We start from the raw sequence: 16,506 nt of genomic DNA on the forward strand, positions 1-16,506 counted from the left end.
TAGAAAAAAAAACAAAAAAAACTGTGTGCGTGTCTGTGTGCGAGATGGTGAAGCCTCACAGAGATGGAGGTATAAGTGGACATGCAAAGGGGACATAAGAGGGTAAACGTAAATGGAGGTACTGTATAAGTGGTTAAATTCGCGGGCTCAATAATTTGTGAGGAGCCCAGACCAGGCAATTATTCGCGGTCCCAAAGACTCCTCGTGCGGGGGTACCGCAATGCGTCACCCCCGCACGAGGAGTCTTTGGGACTTTCCATCTTGAACTAACAAAAGGACAACAACCCATTTCATCCCTTTTAAGCCCTTCTGACTCAAGAGTGCTACAATGTGGGGTCATTGCCAAATTTCCGTGTCTCCAGTCATTGTTGTGTCCGCATCGACACAGTGAACATTGTGACAGCTTCTTATTTTTCGACTCATTCCCGCCATGTTGTTGCTCCGGTACTTGAAGCCAACGTCGCCGCGTCCTCCTCCTTCAACCAGCCACCAGGTGCATGGACTGCCAGACAGTGCCGTCCTCCATGCGGCAGGCGATAAACTTTTTCTGCTGCCAATGAGCACGTCTCTCACAAAGTCGCTGATCGGCACAACCAGAAGCGTAAACATGGCAACTACAAGGACTACAGTCCTGAAGTCAGGTGCATAACTGAAAGTGCAGTATAAGGAAGTAATAAACCGCGTACATTAGATGTATCAGCTGTCCAGGGCCTTATTTCTTTCTCGTATTTTTCTGTCATTGCTTCGAACATTTAACGAAAAAAAAAAAGGCGTTCGCAAATTTCGCGAAAAATACGTCCTCGCGAAAATTACTACTTATACAGTAAATGATTTGAAATTGAAGTAGTCAAAGGTGATTAAAGATTACCCAAAGTAACTAAATGTAATTAACATCAAGTGAAGCAAGTAAATAACTGAAGTAATTAAAGCAAGCAAATGTAATTAAAGGGAATTAAATGAAATTCAGGATTACCTCAGGTACCCTGAAGTTATCTTTGGTAATTAAAGTGCAATTACAGGTAATTGAAAGCAACTGAGGCCAATTAAAGGTTAATTAATTTTGGACTTACATATAGTAACTAAAAGCGTCAAACCAGAAGTCGAGTATAGACCAGAATTAGACAACCAGAAGTTGGGTATAGACCGGATGTGAATACCCAGAAGTCAAGTATGGACCTGAAAAGACCCTTAATGCTAACGCATTTACCGTTAAATCGCCAGTGAAGTATTTTATGTTTAAGTTGGACTAGTGCCATGAGCTGGTACCAATGCCTGTACGCAAATATGAGGGAAACACAGATATTTATTTAAAGCCCCTGTTTAGAAGCGCAGCTTGGTGAAGAACCACTTGTTCTTTCCACTCTTGTACCTCTCCTCAAACTTTGCCTTCACTTCCCTCCTAGACTTTCGTCGCTTGGCAGGGTCCTTCCAGGTCTCCTTGTTTACCACCTGCTTGTCAATTACAATGTCCACGGTGTACCTGAAAAACAAAAGCACCCAGTTACGCATCATAATCGTCAGACTTTGTGCCGCTCGCATTAAAATACTGAGAGCAATGCTGCTTCAGTAGGTGTGCCAGCCACGATGACGACACAATGTCAACTACAGTTAAGGCCCCTGGTTTTCTGCTGCGGCAAATTCATAAATTCTGCGCACCCACAGACTGGTAAATTCCGTGACTTTCCGCGGCAAGCAGTCACGGCTGCTTGAAATGGGAAACACTTTATTTTCTTGAATAATGTGGGAACAAAAAATATTTTATAATATTACAGATTTGCAGCACTGTTGCGGCTCAGCATTACATACATGATATCTTGTGTTCTCCTCCGGCAAAGAACTTTAAGTGAAAGGAAGTGACAACCACTTTACGTCAGATAAACACATTATGGATGTCTATTACAGTATACATAGCAGAAGTAGGTTGTTGTATCAGGAATATGAACTGATAATTGAAGCATTGGCAGACCATGCACAAATAAATTAGTTAAAGTAGACCCACCACGTGTGAAAAAAAGTCACTATACAGCGTCTCTGGGTACAACCGAACCTAAACTTAATTTGCAGGAAGTTTTTAAAAATTTTTACTTTGTTTTAAGCTCTCGTCACTTCATAGGTCGATTCAAGTGCATCAATCTGTGCATTATTACAACCCTGGACTTGTGCAAGATTTTCATCCGGGGGTTAGGCTTCCATACGGGAGACATGGCACCCGTATTTTATGGCTTTTGGATACAGTTTAGTAACGACGTTGCCGCTTCTTCAGCTTAAATTCCCTGTTTGAAATCAAGAGCTTCCTGATACAGTATCTCTTGTAAGGACTTGGACTTGTTAGGACTTGGCGGACAGAAAGCTGCAACAACATGCTACTGGTGGTTTCCCGTTCAGACCTGAAATGTTGTTTCCTGAAACGAAATATTTGTACCGCCAAGAAACCTAACCGCACGAATGCTCGACGAGCCTCCATCAAAAAGCCAGTCAGAGAAAATCGTCATTGTGCTGCAGGTACATCATTCAGTCAAACTAATGACACTGTCATGTGGGTTTTTGAGCAATTTCGTTCATTGCGCTGCTTTTTGGGGAGCTATTTTAAGGGTCCTTTGAATACCTCTGCCAGGATGAGCTAGTTACATCATCTGCTGATTTCAAACAAGGTGAAAACATGGGCTGGTTGGTACGTGTTAAAAGAACACTAGGCCTGTACACCCTGGCAGAAGCAGTAAAGCAAGACAACGGACACAAGACATGCACTGAACCTAAACTAAAGCTTTTTTTTTACGAAACAATCCTATCTATATCCAAAAGTGAACCCTTTCCTGTAGCAGAGCCTTCCAGAAGGAGGTGCTTAGGAACCACAGTGTTCGCAAACATAAACTTCAGGGTTTGTAACGAAGATAAAACAAATAGGAACAGTGTCGGGAAGCTAAAGTAGATGTTAGAGGACGTATTATGCCCCAAAATTTTATGTCGATATTGCCACTTGGTCTGTTTCAATTTGTAAATTTGTATCAAAAGAAATCAACCAACTAAAATATTGAGGAAAAAAAAAAAAAAAGGCAATGATTGGTCATTTTCCATTCTTCTGAGTAGAAGAGGTATGTCATAACGCTTTTGCGTCTTCCATTTTTAGACAACAGCTAGATTCAAAAGGCACAGCACGTGCTGTCCGCCAGCGCTGTAAAGCGAGCTTCATCTAAAGCACGCATGCGTTAGGTGAAGCCGACTTGCGGACTTGATGCCTGCAGTGCCTCTGTCGGTGTACAGTAACGAAATGTCGCTTGATGTTATCAGGCAGGGCTGGAAGCGCGTAATGAAAGCATCGACAAATTTTTCCAGCCTACTAGTGCTTAGTGAAGTTTATTTTAAAGTCAAATTCGTTTTTTCGGACTTTTGCGCAATCCCCGCAGAGTCCGGAAAATCGGAGGGTGACTGTAAAACATGAAGATACAAACGCTTGTGCCTAACATTTCCAATCGACTATACCCCATGTTTCAGCTCCTCTTCGTCAGATGGCGACACGGTCGAACGCAGCGTTGCAGAGTACAACCCTGCATTCAGTTCCACTTGGTTTCAACGTCGTCTGCAACGCCTCGTTCGACCATTTCGCCATCTGACGGAAGGAGCTGAAACACAGGTATAGCCGATTGGAAATGTTAGGCACCAGCATTTTTTATTTTCACGATTTATCCGCAGAGAAACGGACCAAGTGGCAATATCGACATAAAAGTTTGGGGCATAATACGTCCTCTAACATCTACTTTAGTTTCCCAAAACTGTTTCTATATGTTTTCTCTTCGTTACAAACCGCAAAGTTTATCTTGGCCAACCCTCTAGTTCTTATGGGACAGGGACTGCGCGACAAACTGGTGGACTAATTTCCTTTGTTCTAGTTTCGATGAAACTGAACGAGGACTTGCAAAACGATCAATGATTTACAGGTGCCTCTTTCGTGACGCTGAAATGCCACAGGAGATACCGTATCACTGTGCAATGTACCTAGCAAATGGCAACTTTATTTGGACAGATAATGATTGGGGTGTTTCATCACGAGAGCCCGTATTGCTCCCGGTAATCTGGCAGACGAGTTTCACAGTGAGAACGGGAAGTTCTACGTTGCCCAAGGAGTTTAGTGTTTATGCAGCGACCATTTTACAACAGTCGTGCCGCAAGCCCACAGCAGAAGCTGAGGTAACACTCAATTTTATCAGTGAGGATCTCTTTAGCATTATTGTTTCTGAAGATATTGCAAAAATTGCAGCGCAATTTCAAACAATATATACATTAAACAATATGTTATGATCACGCGTGTTTATTTGTATATGTCGATCTCAGTGATGAAGCTACGTGTGCAGTGATGCACCAAAACGACGAAAGGAACAAGAAACATGATGTCACAAGTGGCTGTACCGGACACCCCCACCAATTTCCTTCAAAAAAATATATGTTGTGCCACAGCATCTATGCGCACAAGAGCAATAAATATTTTAGCTCGATGTTTGTTGTTGTCTGTAAGGAAAAAGAAAAATCTGAATGAAATTGACTTGGCGGCGGAGCTTTCTGACTGAGCGACTTTGACATGTTATTCCTCGCCAGCGGACGCTCCCGAGCTCTAGATTTTTTTGTGCAATACATCGGGTACAATGGCATTCAACGTGCGTAAACAGCACAGGTCAGTGCGATTTCGATGTTCAATTAAAAATCGCCAAAGTTGCAACAAAATTCAGATTTTGCCCATACTTGTCTTTGCGCTATGCTCCTCCTATACACACCATCAAGATATATGAGGTACAGCCGTGTAGGTAAAAGCGTGCTCTTTAAATATGCGTCAAATTTGCATGTCTATGCCTTGCCCCCTTTTGGCAGGGCAGTTTAGAGTACAGCTATGCTCTCAAAAATTGGGTTTTTTGGTCTCTCGTTTCTCAAAAGCCCCATCTTCGATCTCCTTCGTATTTTGTAGTGCCATAGCCCAGGCCCTGACGTACGCGTGTCCACAAAACACAGAAAGTGCTGTGAACTTTTGTCGGGACCTCGCCGGCAGTGCGAGGTGCAATGGCACTAGAGTAAAAATGTGCAAAGATAACTTGGAACAAGTTGGGTTTGACCACTTGCCCCTGTATCGTATTGTGTACTGTGAAGTTTTACCCGAGATGATTACCTTGTGGGCATCAGGTGATTGTAGTTGTAAACTTTGAGGAATGGCTTGATTTTGTTGTATTTTGCGATCCGCTTCTTACTCATACTCCTCGTAACCTTCCTCGGGTAGCGCTCGATGCCGGCGACCAGAGCGTGTCCGTACTGCTTGTCGGGCGTGCCATCGTCGTTATTCTGACAACACAGACACCGTTATCTGTTAGCACATGGATTTTCATTCGCTGCGCTTTGCACTCTGAGGTGTTCTTTTGCCAACCCAGTAATATGAAACATGCCTCACCTTGATGATCACTGCTTTTCTGCCCGCGTACTTTCCGCTTAGGATAAGCACCACCTTCTGCGGTTTCATAATCTTCCCCATTTTCTGTAACGAGGCAATGAAATTTTTACTACACGCGCAAAAGCAGCAAGATACTAACGTTTCACACTTGCACGCAACGCCTGACGTCAGTTAAATAAAACGACGATACAGTTGTCTGCTCATACACGAAACATTTGCGTGTAAGAAACGTGCAAATACTGTATGAACACAAGGCTTATAGCTGACATACACTTTCTGACGACGTCAATAAATACGCATCAAGAATCTCTGGACAAAATATGTGTGATACGCAATGCAAATGACAAAAGCGGCCTCGTTTCCAACGAAATTTTCGACATGCACGTAAAAAAATCGAACGATTATTTTAGATAAAACTCGGCGTACTTATATTTGGCTGCCTCCCCTGTCGGAGATCAGTGGACGAAAAGACACCGCGCCGATCACGTCCTGCGAACGAGACTGCGCGTGAGTTGCCTCTTTGCTTAAAAATGGCGGGGGGCGTAATGCACAGCTTTGGGAAGTGGTTCTGGAACGAAGATGTTTGGTTACCTCCAAACACAACTTGGGCCGATATTAAGAAGACAGATAAAGTGAAGTATGCTCAATTTGACGACCTATATTATGGCTTCGTTGTGGCATTGGTGCTTCTCGTCATCCGGTATACACTTGAAAGGTAAGGCCTAAGGGGGACAAGCCGTGTCGCCAAATGTGCATGTTTCTAGTCCTGCATCATCTCTGTGAGATCGGTTGCTTTACATTTCCTCACATACGATTGGCCTAATCTGGCTTTCCTCATAATCGTTTTTATCCTGGCGGGAAAGTGTTACAGCGTGTTACCAGTCGCAGAGAGAAAAAGTATCGAAGTACCGGCCGGCTGAGTGTGATGGATAAGTTTCTGTGCGAATCTCATTTGATGCTTTCATTACACGTGAGCCCATCGCATGTAATCTCCGAAGCGGGTATTTACTAGCCCCAAATTTTAGAAAGAATCTGTACCAGATACTCCGTCGACCCTCCCGCGAGGATTGCTCATCATGACATGATCACTTCCCCAACACACACACACACCTGCTTCTGTAAACTACCGTCGATTTGCCTGTTTGCGTGAGATGTTTAATTTTTGTGATAGTAACAGTGATTAGTGAAAAGCGTCTGCTTCGTCCGACGGATGGTGCGTTCACTTCCGCAACAGCTCCTCGTGGGTGAGGTCACCACCCTTTTCATCGTGCTGTTGGTGCTGTCTCTCGGAACATTCCGCGGGCGTTATCGAAAGATAAATACAAACGAAGTCCATTCCTTCGCGACATTCCAGCTGCCCGATTCGAGCGCAGCATTGCCGTTTGGAAGGCCATATTTTATTTTATTTCATTTTTTATTTTGCTCAATTTTCCGGTGGGCGTAGACAAGTGTGTCACAACCCATCTGCAACCAGAGACAGACAATCTCATTTTAAGTTAGTGTGACTGGGCATTCCCAGCCGATTTTGTAGCTCAGAAAAACCGAAATGGCAAGAATAGTTCAATAAGATTGATAGCAGTTTATTTCATTTTGGTTTTGTCCAGTCGGTTATGCATCCTTGAGGGGCTAGTTTCCAAGCTGGCTGGTTGTGTTAGAGGAATAACGGGCACTACTCCAACTGGTGCGAAGGGCTAACTTGTGCAAAATGAAGCGCCATACAAAGAGGTACACGTCATGAGCACTAATTACGCAATTTTTATGATGGTAAATGAGCTTTCCCTGCAACCCATTCACATAATCAGTAATTGCTATCATCTCATCTTTTGTGAACAACATTCATGAGGAAGGACAACATTTGCAAGTGGTTTATATCCAGGGTGTGGTTGTTTCAGGCATGGCTGATTGGGTCAACCCCACATAAAATCATACAAATATGCCTTTTCTATTGAAAACCAGTTACTGTTGCAGTACACGGTACAAGTTCCAGATGTGAAGTTGTCAATGTGGGCATGTATAAGTTATAAGTGGTCTGACACGTTGCGAACTCTTATCTGATAGCGTTCAAACGCAAAAGTACCAGAGGCGATTACCCCGAACTGTGATATGCCCACAAATTTGTGAAAGGCATTTAAACCTAGTGAAGTGAGCAATGACGTGTTCTGTTAGTTTTCTGTTGGAAAATTACGAAAATTTGCGTGCGAAGTTACCAAAATTGGATGACAAAACCTGAAACAATTTACCCCGAACTGTTTGATGTGGAAGCAAAGACACTGAAGCAAGCAACTGAAAATTTTACCTTCATAGGATAGGTTTTGTCCAGGCGTATTGGACCGGCATACTAGAAGTAAAACAACGGAAGTGCACATTGTGCTCCAAATTTTTAACATGGGGCACAATAAATACAGCAACGGAGCTTTCTTTGTTGAGACTACGCAACCTGCACATACAAGAGGCACGGGAGCTACTTTTTATGAGTTAGTGTACATTAAACGTTCTTCGCCTGGCACCCCAAAAGTAATGGTAATTCATTTTTGTTACAGTTTGAACCTTGTACTTTGTCTATGAAAGCCCTGCATACTTACACCAGTACAACCTTGTCAACAGCATCGCTTTATTTCAGTGAATATGTACGCTGCTTGTTGTGTTCCTTCCATGTTTAACTGCATCGTCTACTACTATGATGCTAGAGGTAGTTCAGTGAAGAAAGTTGCAACATGCCTCACAGCTGTTAGCCTGCCGTAGGTAATCCAAGAGTTTTCCCTATGCAACCATGGACTGGCTAAGTCCTCTTTCAGACGTGTCAATCTAGTATTGGGGAAAGTCTGTGTTTGCTAGGAAAAGCGTACGACTAAATATACCAATATATTTATTGGAACTGTGCAAACCATGAGGTCCATTTTTTGGAGTACCTTTCTTTCTTTTTTCTTAGCTGTTGCTTGAAAGTATTAATACAAACAATAAATGTTGTACCCTGGAGTAAAAACCGGGACTAGTGTACCTAAAAAAGGGGGAAATAAGTGGGAGGACCATAATGATTATTGTCGTCCTTCTACTTATTTCCCCCTTTTAAGTACACTAGTCCCAGCTTTTACTCTCGTGTTTTGTGTACCCTGCAGTCCTTTTTATCGTTCTGACACAACGTTGTACCCTAGTATTGCGCTTAGATGTTGGGGATTTGTGAGTTGACCCCCCATGGTCCTGTTGAAATTTATTAGGGATGGGCCAACCGAATCGTCGATTCCTAGTGCCTAAAACAGGGAATCGAATCTTTCAAATCCACCAACCACGTTTGTTTGTTTGTTTGTTTTTTAAAATTGGCACCTCCGAAATCTGCACCAAAATCTCAGCATAAAGCTCCGACATGGTATGGAAATAATTCAGACTCGGGAGTTCAGTTAATTCCTGCAGTCGATGGACAACATGTTATATAAGTTACATTTAAGAAGTTTATATGCGTGTGCTTCCTCAAGAAAGTAAACTATTATTTAATTTGTTTTTTGTTTAAAAAAAGATATCAAATTCTGCCATGAAACACTTTTCAATAGTAGTGTTTTTCCCCTTGCTTTTTAAGGTTTTTTTTTTTTAGGAAGGATTCGCAGAGTCTTCCTTGGATTCGGCAAATTCTGTATTGGTCCCATCTCTAAAATCTATGATCAGGAGCCTCCCATATTTTAATCTCTCGCGCTTTGTAACGTATCCCGACGCAGTTGCAATTGATCGATCAATTGTAAGGGGGTTTCGGGAACTGACTGGGAATTTGGGATTTGGGGGAACTAAATTGGGGAAACGTTTGCCGAGTGACTTTCCGAGAAACAAGTGCCCACGTATTTTACGCAAATCATTTCAGGTTGTTAGCAGTAACATGGAAACCTCCCAGCTGATCTGTTCTGCTCCAAAGTTGTTGTCTCCTTTTTTCCCCCGAGTTTTTGTGTCCCACACCCTGAAAAAAAAGGCAGTCTTTGCTGGGGTGGTGTGTCCTTGTAGGGCACAGGCTCTCTCGGGGCTTCAGAACTCACCCTTTGACATCACAGAGCATTTCTGTGTGCCTTTGACGAAATTTTAGGGCTTCTTTAAAGCTCAGTAAATGATGGCCCGCTGTCGTCCGAGCGACCGTACATATTTGAAGCCAAAGAAAGTCACGCGGGAGAAGGATCAATATTCCAGGGTATTGTCTTGCTGTACGTTGTCAGGTTTTGTTGATCCTTAATCACTGATTCGCTGGCGATTTAGTGGTAAATGGGAGAGAAATGTGTTACCATTAACCATTACCATTACATGTGTTACCATTAACCGCCTTTTCTGGTCCATGCTTGACTTACTGGTATCCACTTCCGGTAAAACCCAACTTTTGGTTGTCTGCTTCCAGTTTGACGCTTTCAGTTACTATGATGTGGAAGTCCATTTAATTAACCTGTATTTACTCTCAATTAATTTCAATTGCCCCTTAATTACCTTAGGTAACCGCTGATTACATGAGGTAATCCCGAATTCCCTTAATTACCTTTAATTACGTTTACTTGCCTTAATAACTGTCAATTCCCCTTTAATTGACATCAGTTACCTTTAATGGCATTTAATTGCCTGCGGTTACCTTCGGTATTCTTTAATTTCATTTAATCTTTCTCTTAATTACATATATCTTACATTCATTACCTTTAAACTCAACTTTCTCGTTTTAACTGCCTTTAATTACCTCCAATTTCCTTCAATTACGCTTACCTCTTACTCTTAACTACCTTCGACTACTTCAATCTCAGATCATTTCCCTCCATTTACATTTACCCTCTTATATCCCCTTTGCATGTCCACTTATACTGCTGTCTCTGTGAGGCTTCACCATCTTGCACACGGATGCGATGCACACACACATACATACATACAGCTTTTTCCACGTTGACATTCCTAATGCTAACGCATTAAAAATCCCAGCTGCAACAGAAAAGTGCATTCCAGAAGTGTGAGTCTGGAATGCCCCCAATCTCTTCCCAGGCACATGTAGCCTTTCGTGAGTGCTCACTCGAAGCGAGTAAAGATACTCACTGAAGCAGAGAGCACCTAAATGGACTCTCTCTTGTCTTGTTACTTTTTCTTTTTCATTGTTTTTTCAAGTAGTGCTCTCCTCATCAGTTTGCCAATGCAGATTAGATCTAACAGTGGTTACGAGGAAAAAGTGACCGCGCGTGTTTGCATTGTGCTTCAAGCAATGACTATCTGAAGATGGACGTGGATTTTCGTTTTCTGCCACGCTGTGCTATGTCCGTGCTCTCTACGCCACGTGGTATCTTTGCTGTTTGCTTGTATTTGGAGATGGGACGAATCCATAATTTTCCGAATCTAAGGAAGGTTCTGCAAATCCACGAATCTTTCAAATCCTTCCTTAAAAAGAGCAAAATATGCTGTATTTGATTAATAAAAATCATATTCAATAATAGTTCATTTTTAGGACAAGATATACCGTATACTTCTTGTTAAGTGTAATTTATTTAACATGTTGTTCACCAACTACTGGAAGTTCATAATCCTCGAGCGATAATTGTTTTCACAAATCAAAAGGGGGGGCAAAACCATGTTACTTTTAAAAATTTTAACGAAAAAGTTCCTGTCTGAACTCTTCCTGTGCAGAACAACAACGGATAAGTTGATGATGATGAATGGGGAACCTCCCCATATGAGAACAATGTAAACAACAATGTAAACAACAATCAAACAAGAAAATACACGTCAACCAATGAGGCTTTCAGCGAGCTCTGGAGGCGCCAGTTTTAAGAAGAAACAAACAAACGTGGTTGGTGGATTCGAAAGACTCGATTCGCCATTTTGGAAACTGGGATTCGGATTCCAGAATCTCGAATCCCTGCCTCGGATTCGAGGGTACGCGGGTTTGGTTGGCACATCCCTACTTATATTGCGTAACGTGTGTGTACATATTTGGATCTTCAAATAGTTTGTCGCTTCTTTGCTTTTCAATTCCAAATTACTAGCCCTTGTTTCCTTAACAAGCTTTCAAATATTCCTGCTTAATTGAATTATCTCTTCTTTTTTGTGTGTTTGAGATCTGCTTGCTTTGCAAGTCTGGTTTGTGACCCTTTTGTTTTGCTTCGCAAGTTTTCAGACGTTTTAATTCATTTTTCTTTTCTTCTGTACTTGTGGTAGCTTGCAGTTACTCAGGAGACCGTTCGTGGGCGGAGCTTTTGCGGGTGTATCATCTTTTTCCTCCACCTGTTACTCATTCAGACCACCTCTTTGGTGTTCCGCTTCTAATGGACGCCAATGCATTACTGCATAATTTTCAGTTGGCATTTTATTGCTCAAAGCTCTGTTAGGGTGTTGGTATGAAGAACTCCATTATCTAGCAGCGTTGGGAAAAGGGTGGTCCCTGAATACCGTGTCGACATTTAAAAAAAGATTTCAATAGAGACGCTGCATTTGTGGAATAGCAACCGGAAGCGACCCATCGTGTCGTTCTGTATAAGTGTTACACAGACCATTCCGGTTATAATGAATTGTCTGCCTGTTTGACAACACACTGTCTCTTTGTCCACATCTGGTAGTATGTGCCTGATGGTGTATTATAAAATGCAGGCTAACGTACCTCACATTTATTCTTTGCTTTATGTTAGGGATGTGCCAACCAAATCCACGAGACCTCTAATCCTGGGCAGGGATTAGTGAATCCGAATCCCATTGCCCAAAAGAGTGAATCGAATCTACCAACCACGTTTGTTCGTCTCTTTTAAAAATCTGCGCCTCCAGGCCTGCTTGGCCGGGGCACGCCAAAACCAGAACATAAAACTCCCATAATAGAAGTTTCAAAGTAACACTGTTTTGCTTTGATTCTTTCTAAGTTTTATGGAGGGAATTTATGTATCTTCTGTAGCCATGAACAACATATTACATAAGTTACACTTAGGAAGAAGAATATGATGGATATGTCTTCTCCAGAAATTTGTTGTTGTTGTTTTTTATTAAACAAATATATCAAATTCTTCTCCAAAACACTTTTCAGTAGAAGTTTTTTTCCCTGCCATTTTAAACTCTTTTCGAATAATGTTTTATAAAGATTCGTGGAATCTCGGAACCTTACTTGGATTCGAGATATCCTGGATTCATCCCATCTCTACTTTATATACAGCGCTATCCGCACCTGCTTTATAGATTGTTCTTGTCTTTCAGGTTGTTGTTCTGCCCCCTGGGTGCATACCTCGGCTTAAGGGTCCGTGGCGCAAAGAGGGCCCCCGACAACCATGTGCTCGAGAAAGCCTTCCTGTCCAATGGAAAGATGGGATACAAACAGGTACGACGACCAAGCTCGCCCTGTTGGTTATACATAGGGAGGGACTTTTTCGGGTTAAACCCTATTCCGCCCGGTTATCCCCCCCCCCCCCACACACACTTTTTCAGGTAACCTGAAGAAGTGCAGTCTCGTTACCATGCGTAAATAAATAAGTTGCTCCTACCGTTTAATATCACTCTTAGTCTGCATTAGTATGAAAATAATTGTTCCTTCTCAGTTCCTGTTAATTAGAATGGGACAGCAACAACGTTATTTGATGATGATGATTGCTGTGGTGACGGAATAACGAGTCCCCTCAAAGGATACGTGGAAGGTCCTTCCTGGAAACCGTAGGACTTGGATCCTTATTGTGAAGGAGCTCGTTATTTCATTACTCACATCACCACCTGCAATCGGGTAGAGTATCGCCCCCTGGCGACGAAACTCCCCATTTATCATCTCGCAATAAAGTTGTTGTCCTCACAGTGAGGACGGTTCCTTGGATTGGTAGGGGAAATCCAGCTGAGTGGTTTGACAGCAGGTGGATTGCAAAGCTTGGTTGGTGGATAATTTCAACAGAGACAGCTCCCCATGAAAAATATTTGCACCTCCCAACCAAGAGATTATTTCTCTCCAACCAGGCTGGAACATATTTAATCCACAAGAGTAAAAAAAACGGGGCTAGTGTACCCAAAAGGGGAAAAAAGTGGGAAAGTAGGGAAAATGGACTATACATGCTGAGGATGCTTATTGTTATAATTCTGACCTATTTAATCCTGTTGCCTCTGTTAAAAGTGACCTCCTTGACCATGACTGAGTTTTTGGGAACACTGAAAGGGGTGCTCTTAACTCTTCCGTGTCTTTGCATCCCTCCTTTAGGTTCAGGGCTTGGCTAAACAGTTGGAGTGGACGGAACGGAAGGTGCAGCGCTGGATCCGGCAGCGGGTACTGCAGGAACGGCCTTCGACGCTGACAAAATTTACAGAAAGCACGTAGGTAACCTTGGTTGCTTCAGTGTCTTTGTTTCATTGTATTCCTGCATGGACCCTCTTCTAGAGCATTGTTTTCCAAACAAGTTTGTTATTGGCATGTGTGCCTTTTGTTTGTTTCTTCAACACTGCAATCGACTGACAGAATGACAAGGGGATGGGTACGACGTTTTAAAGCGACAATAAGTTTTGGTGAAAGCTTTTAGATGGACCCCTGTGGTCACAAAGAGCTTTTTATCCGGTTGGTTGGGCATCTTTTGTCAGACAGTGGACTCCCCTCGACTAACTGAGAGGAAAATGGCGAGAAACTCGCTTCGAAAAGTGACATAAGTGGGTTTCTGCCGGCTTCAGCTTTCCTGGAGTTGGTGACGACGGGAAAATAGTCCGAATAATACGGCAGTCCGGAAAGTCCGACGATCACTAAATCGCGCTTTATTTTTCCTCAACTGGACTAAAGAAGTCCGTAATTGTGCCCTGTCACATGTGGTGCTGCGAGGGTCACATGTTTGTCATACACATTTTGTACGATGGTGACAAAGCGTCGAGGCTGGTGAACAGTGACAGCGCGCCCAAACGGAAACTCGAGTAGCGTCCAGACTCTCAAGTGTCGGTGCCCGCTCGCGTTCGCCGCCATTGTGGCGTCACCTGGTGGCACGGTTTTTAACTTTTTAGAGCTGTCTTGCCTGGGATTCAAATTACCAATCCAAAGTGGCTTTTTTGAATTTGCCGCCGTAGTGCTAACCGTAGAGGGCAGCACTGCTCCTACCGTAGAGGTAATATCAGGTTGCCGCCTCTCTCTTGGCTACGTAGTCAACAGGAAGTCGCGATGCCCTTGAAGCCTCAAGATTTGCTTCAACGGCGATTTGTTCCGTGCTCCTGATCCTGATTTGCTGACTATTAGTTGTTGGGCGATTTCATTCAGATTCAGGCAGAGCCCTAACCTTTGGGTCTCCGATTTTTTCCGTCATTTTTTATGGGATAGCCCCACCTGTGGCATGAACACTGGCGTTGGTCCCAGGTTCCGAGACGACGTGGTAGGCGAGATATAAAATCAAGAGCGTCAGGGGTGAAAACAACGGCTGTGCTCCGAAGCGATTTCTGCCCACTTTGAAGCGATCTAATCCGGCGTCTGTAACGACCACAGCCTCCAGTCTTCCGCAACCTATTCACCATGTCATAGGCTCTGGGGCTGATTAATAATTCTTGTCTCCGACGAGCGAAACCTTTTGTAAAAAATCCTAGAAAAGCCATCCCTACCGAATTTTACGCACTTTTTGTACCCATATGTCTGCGTTCGTGATTTTAGCAAAACAATGAGCTACAAGTTCAATGAAAGCCTAATTTTTGCTCTGTTCAACGATGTGCAGCACAATTCTCTATCCTGTTTCGTTTCGATAAAATTTCCGCCGCAGCTGTCAGAGGTACGAAAATTTTGTCAAAGTTCGCGAGGCGCGTGCGTGTAAAGGCCATGATGGATTTGTAAAAAAAAAATTCTGGTTCACGACGAATGCCTTAGCTTTCTTTCGACATACAATTCATGGTTGCTAAAAGCTTGGTGACTGAGTTACAGCGCTCATAAACTGCCATACTTCACCACGTACGACGAACCGGCGTACTTCGCAGTCACTTGCAGTTTTCAAGCATGTGCATTCACCACAAGTTTATAAAAGCTGGTGCATGAGCCACAATACACCTACCAGTTCATAACGAATATATATTCACTTCAGAAGCGTTCCACTTTGCAAACAAAAAATAAAGAAAGGAGGGAAAGAAACGAACAAGTCGAATGGGGTGAATACGAGCACGTATGCGGGCTCGTAGTGTCTGATATTTTTTTTTATTTTTTTGTCTTGGGATGCACGCAGCACAACCTTTAAGGAAGCCCGAATAAGAAAGATGTCATTCACATACGGCAGGACGGGGAAAAGCAAGCAGTTGTGAAGCGATTCATGACGAGATCCATAAGAGAAACGTACCACATGTTCAAATACAACCACCCGGATATAAAGCTAGGGAGAAACTGATGTTCTGAGGCTGGAACAACATAGAAGGGACAGATACAAACAAAGCCTCAAATGCCTAAGAAATCAATGGTAATCCAGAAGATGTGGATTCGATCCCTACAGCTGGCTAACCTTTTCAGCGACTTTCATCTTTCATCATAAAGCTAGGATTGACAAAGTTTTACACACTTCGGCCGAAATCGGGTCGAGTGACACCCCATCAGTTTCAGTGTGTTTGCACGTACTGTGCCAACTTCGAACTTGTCGTTATTGCCGTGAACACAATCTCTGCACGTCATCTGTGTAAAGACAGCATTAAACTAATGTGTTTATGTGACCCACCAAGTGAAGCATGCCTGTCCCAGGAGTGCCAAGCATGCGCCGGAGCTAAAAAGTTAACAGTGAAGACTTTACAAATAAGTGCGGAAGATCAGTGCAGTTGTTCTCGCGTTGTGGGAGTCCGGCGACCTCATAAGAAAAACGATGGGCGGTTGCGCATTCGTCAAGGAGCTCCGCAAGGGGGTTGCACTCTCCATAAAGCACGACCACATTCGCAACATTCAGAGCAAGGCCATTTGGAATGAGAAATCTTTCCCGAGGCTCCGACACACTGTCCTTCACTTCGATTTTGCGGGGAACTGGACGATTAATTTGCCTTATGAAGTCCAGAGCCACTATTGGCAGAGAAGCCAAGTATTGCTCTTCACGTGCGTTGCAACGGCAAAATCTTACACCGTTAGCCTGGCAACGGTAAGCGATGACCTGCGCCATGATACAGCGCACGCGCTTTTTGCGTTGAAGACAATATTGGAC

General features: G+C 43.2%; 2 protein-coding genes across 3 annotated transcripts in view; one reads left to right on the forward strand and one right to left on the reverse strand.

The window, feature by feature from the left end:
- Positions 1–1,285: 1,285 nt before the first annotated feature.
- On the reverse strand, positions 1,286–5,963 carry LOC135374259 (large ribosomal subunit protein eL27-like). Of its 2 annotated transcripts, none has more exons than XM_064607252.1 (4): positions 5,855–5,963; positions 5,429–5,512; positions 5,153–5,322; positions 1,286–1,480 (listed from the first exon to the last, which is right to left on the reverse strand). In XM_064607252.1, exons 2-4 carry the CDS (start codon positions 5,507–5,509, stop codon positions 1,321–1,323), a joined length of 411 nt encoding a protein of 136 aa, XP_064463322.1. In that variant the 5' UTR covers positions 5,510–5,512; positions 5,855–5,963; the 3' UTR covers positions 1,286–1,320. The 2 variants fall into 2 exon arrangements, with proteins under 2 accessions (XP_064463322.1, XP_064463323.1); XM_064607253.1 differs by lacking the exon at positions 5,855–5,963 and adding an exon at positions 5,700–5,782.
- LOC135374258 (ceramide synthase 6-like) overlaps positions 5,915–16,506 on the forward strand; it is a 31,467-nt gene continuing 20,875 nt past the window's right edge. The window contains exons 1-3 of the mRNA XM_064607250.1: positions 5,915–6,143; positions 12,602–12,722; positions 13,581–13,693. Coding sequence (XP_064463320.1) covers positions 5,959–6,143; positions 12,602–12,722; positions 13,581–13,693 — 419 coding nt within the window. The 5' untranslated portion in view covers positions 5,915–5,958. The remainder of the gene's footprint in view (positions 6,144–12,601; positions 12,723–13,580; positions 13,694–16,506) is intronic.

This window comes from Ornithodoros turicata, unplaced genomic scaffold (assembly GCF_037126465.1).
Source record: "Ornithodoros turicata isolate Travis unplaced genomic scaffold, ASM3712646v1 Chromosome52, whole genome shotgun sequence".
Lineage (NCBI taxonomy): Eukaryota > Metazoa > Arthropoda > Arachnida > Ixodida > Argasidae > Ornithodoros > Ornithodoros turicata.

Bases quoted from the DNA above. Each gene is read 5' to 3' on its own strand.
- LOC135374259 (XM_064607252.1), bottom strand. From the start codon at position 5,509: ATGGGGAAGATTATGAAACCGCAGAAGGTGGTGCTTATCCTAAGCGGA. The intron at 5,323-5,428 runs GTGAGGCATGTT...CTGTGTTGTCAG, and splicing joins GAAAAGCAGTGATCATCAAG to AATAACGACGATGGCACGCC. The intron at 1,481-5,152 runs GTAATCATCTCG...TTTGTTTTTCAG, and splicing joins AATCACCTGATGCCCACAAG to GTACACCGTGGACATTGTAA.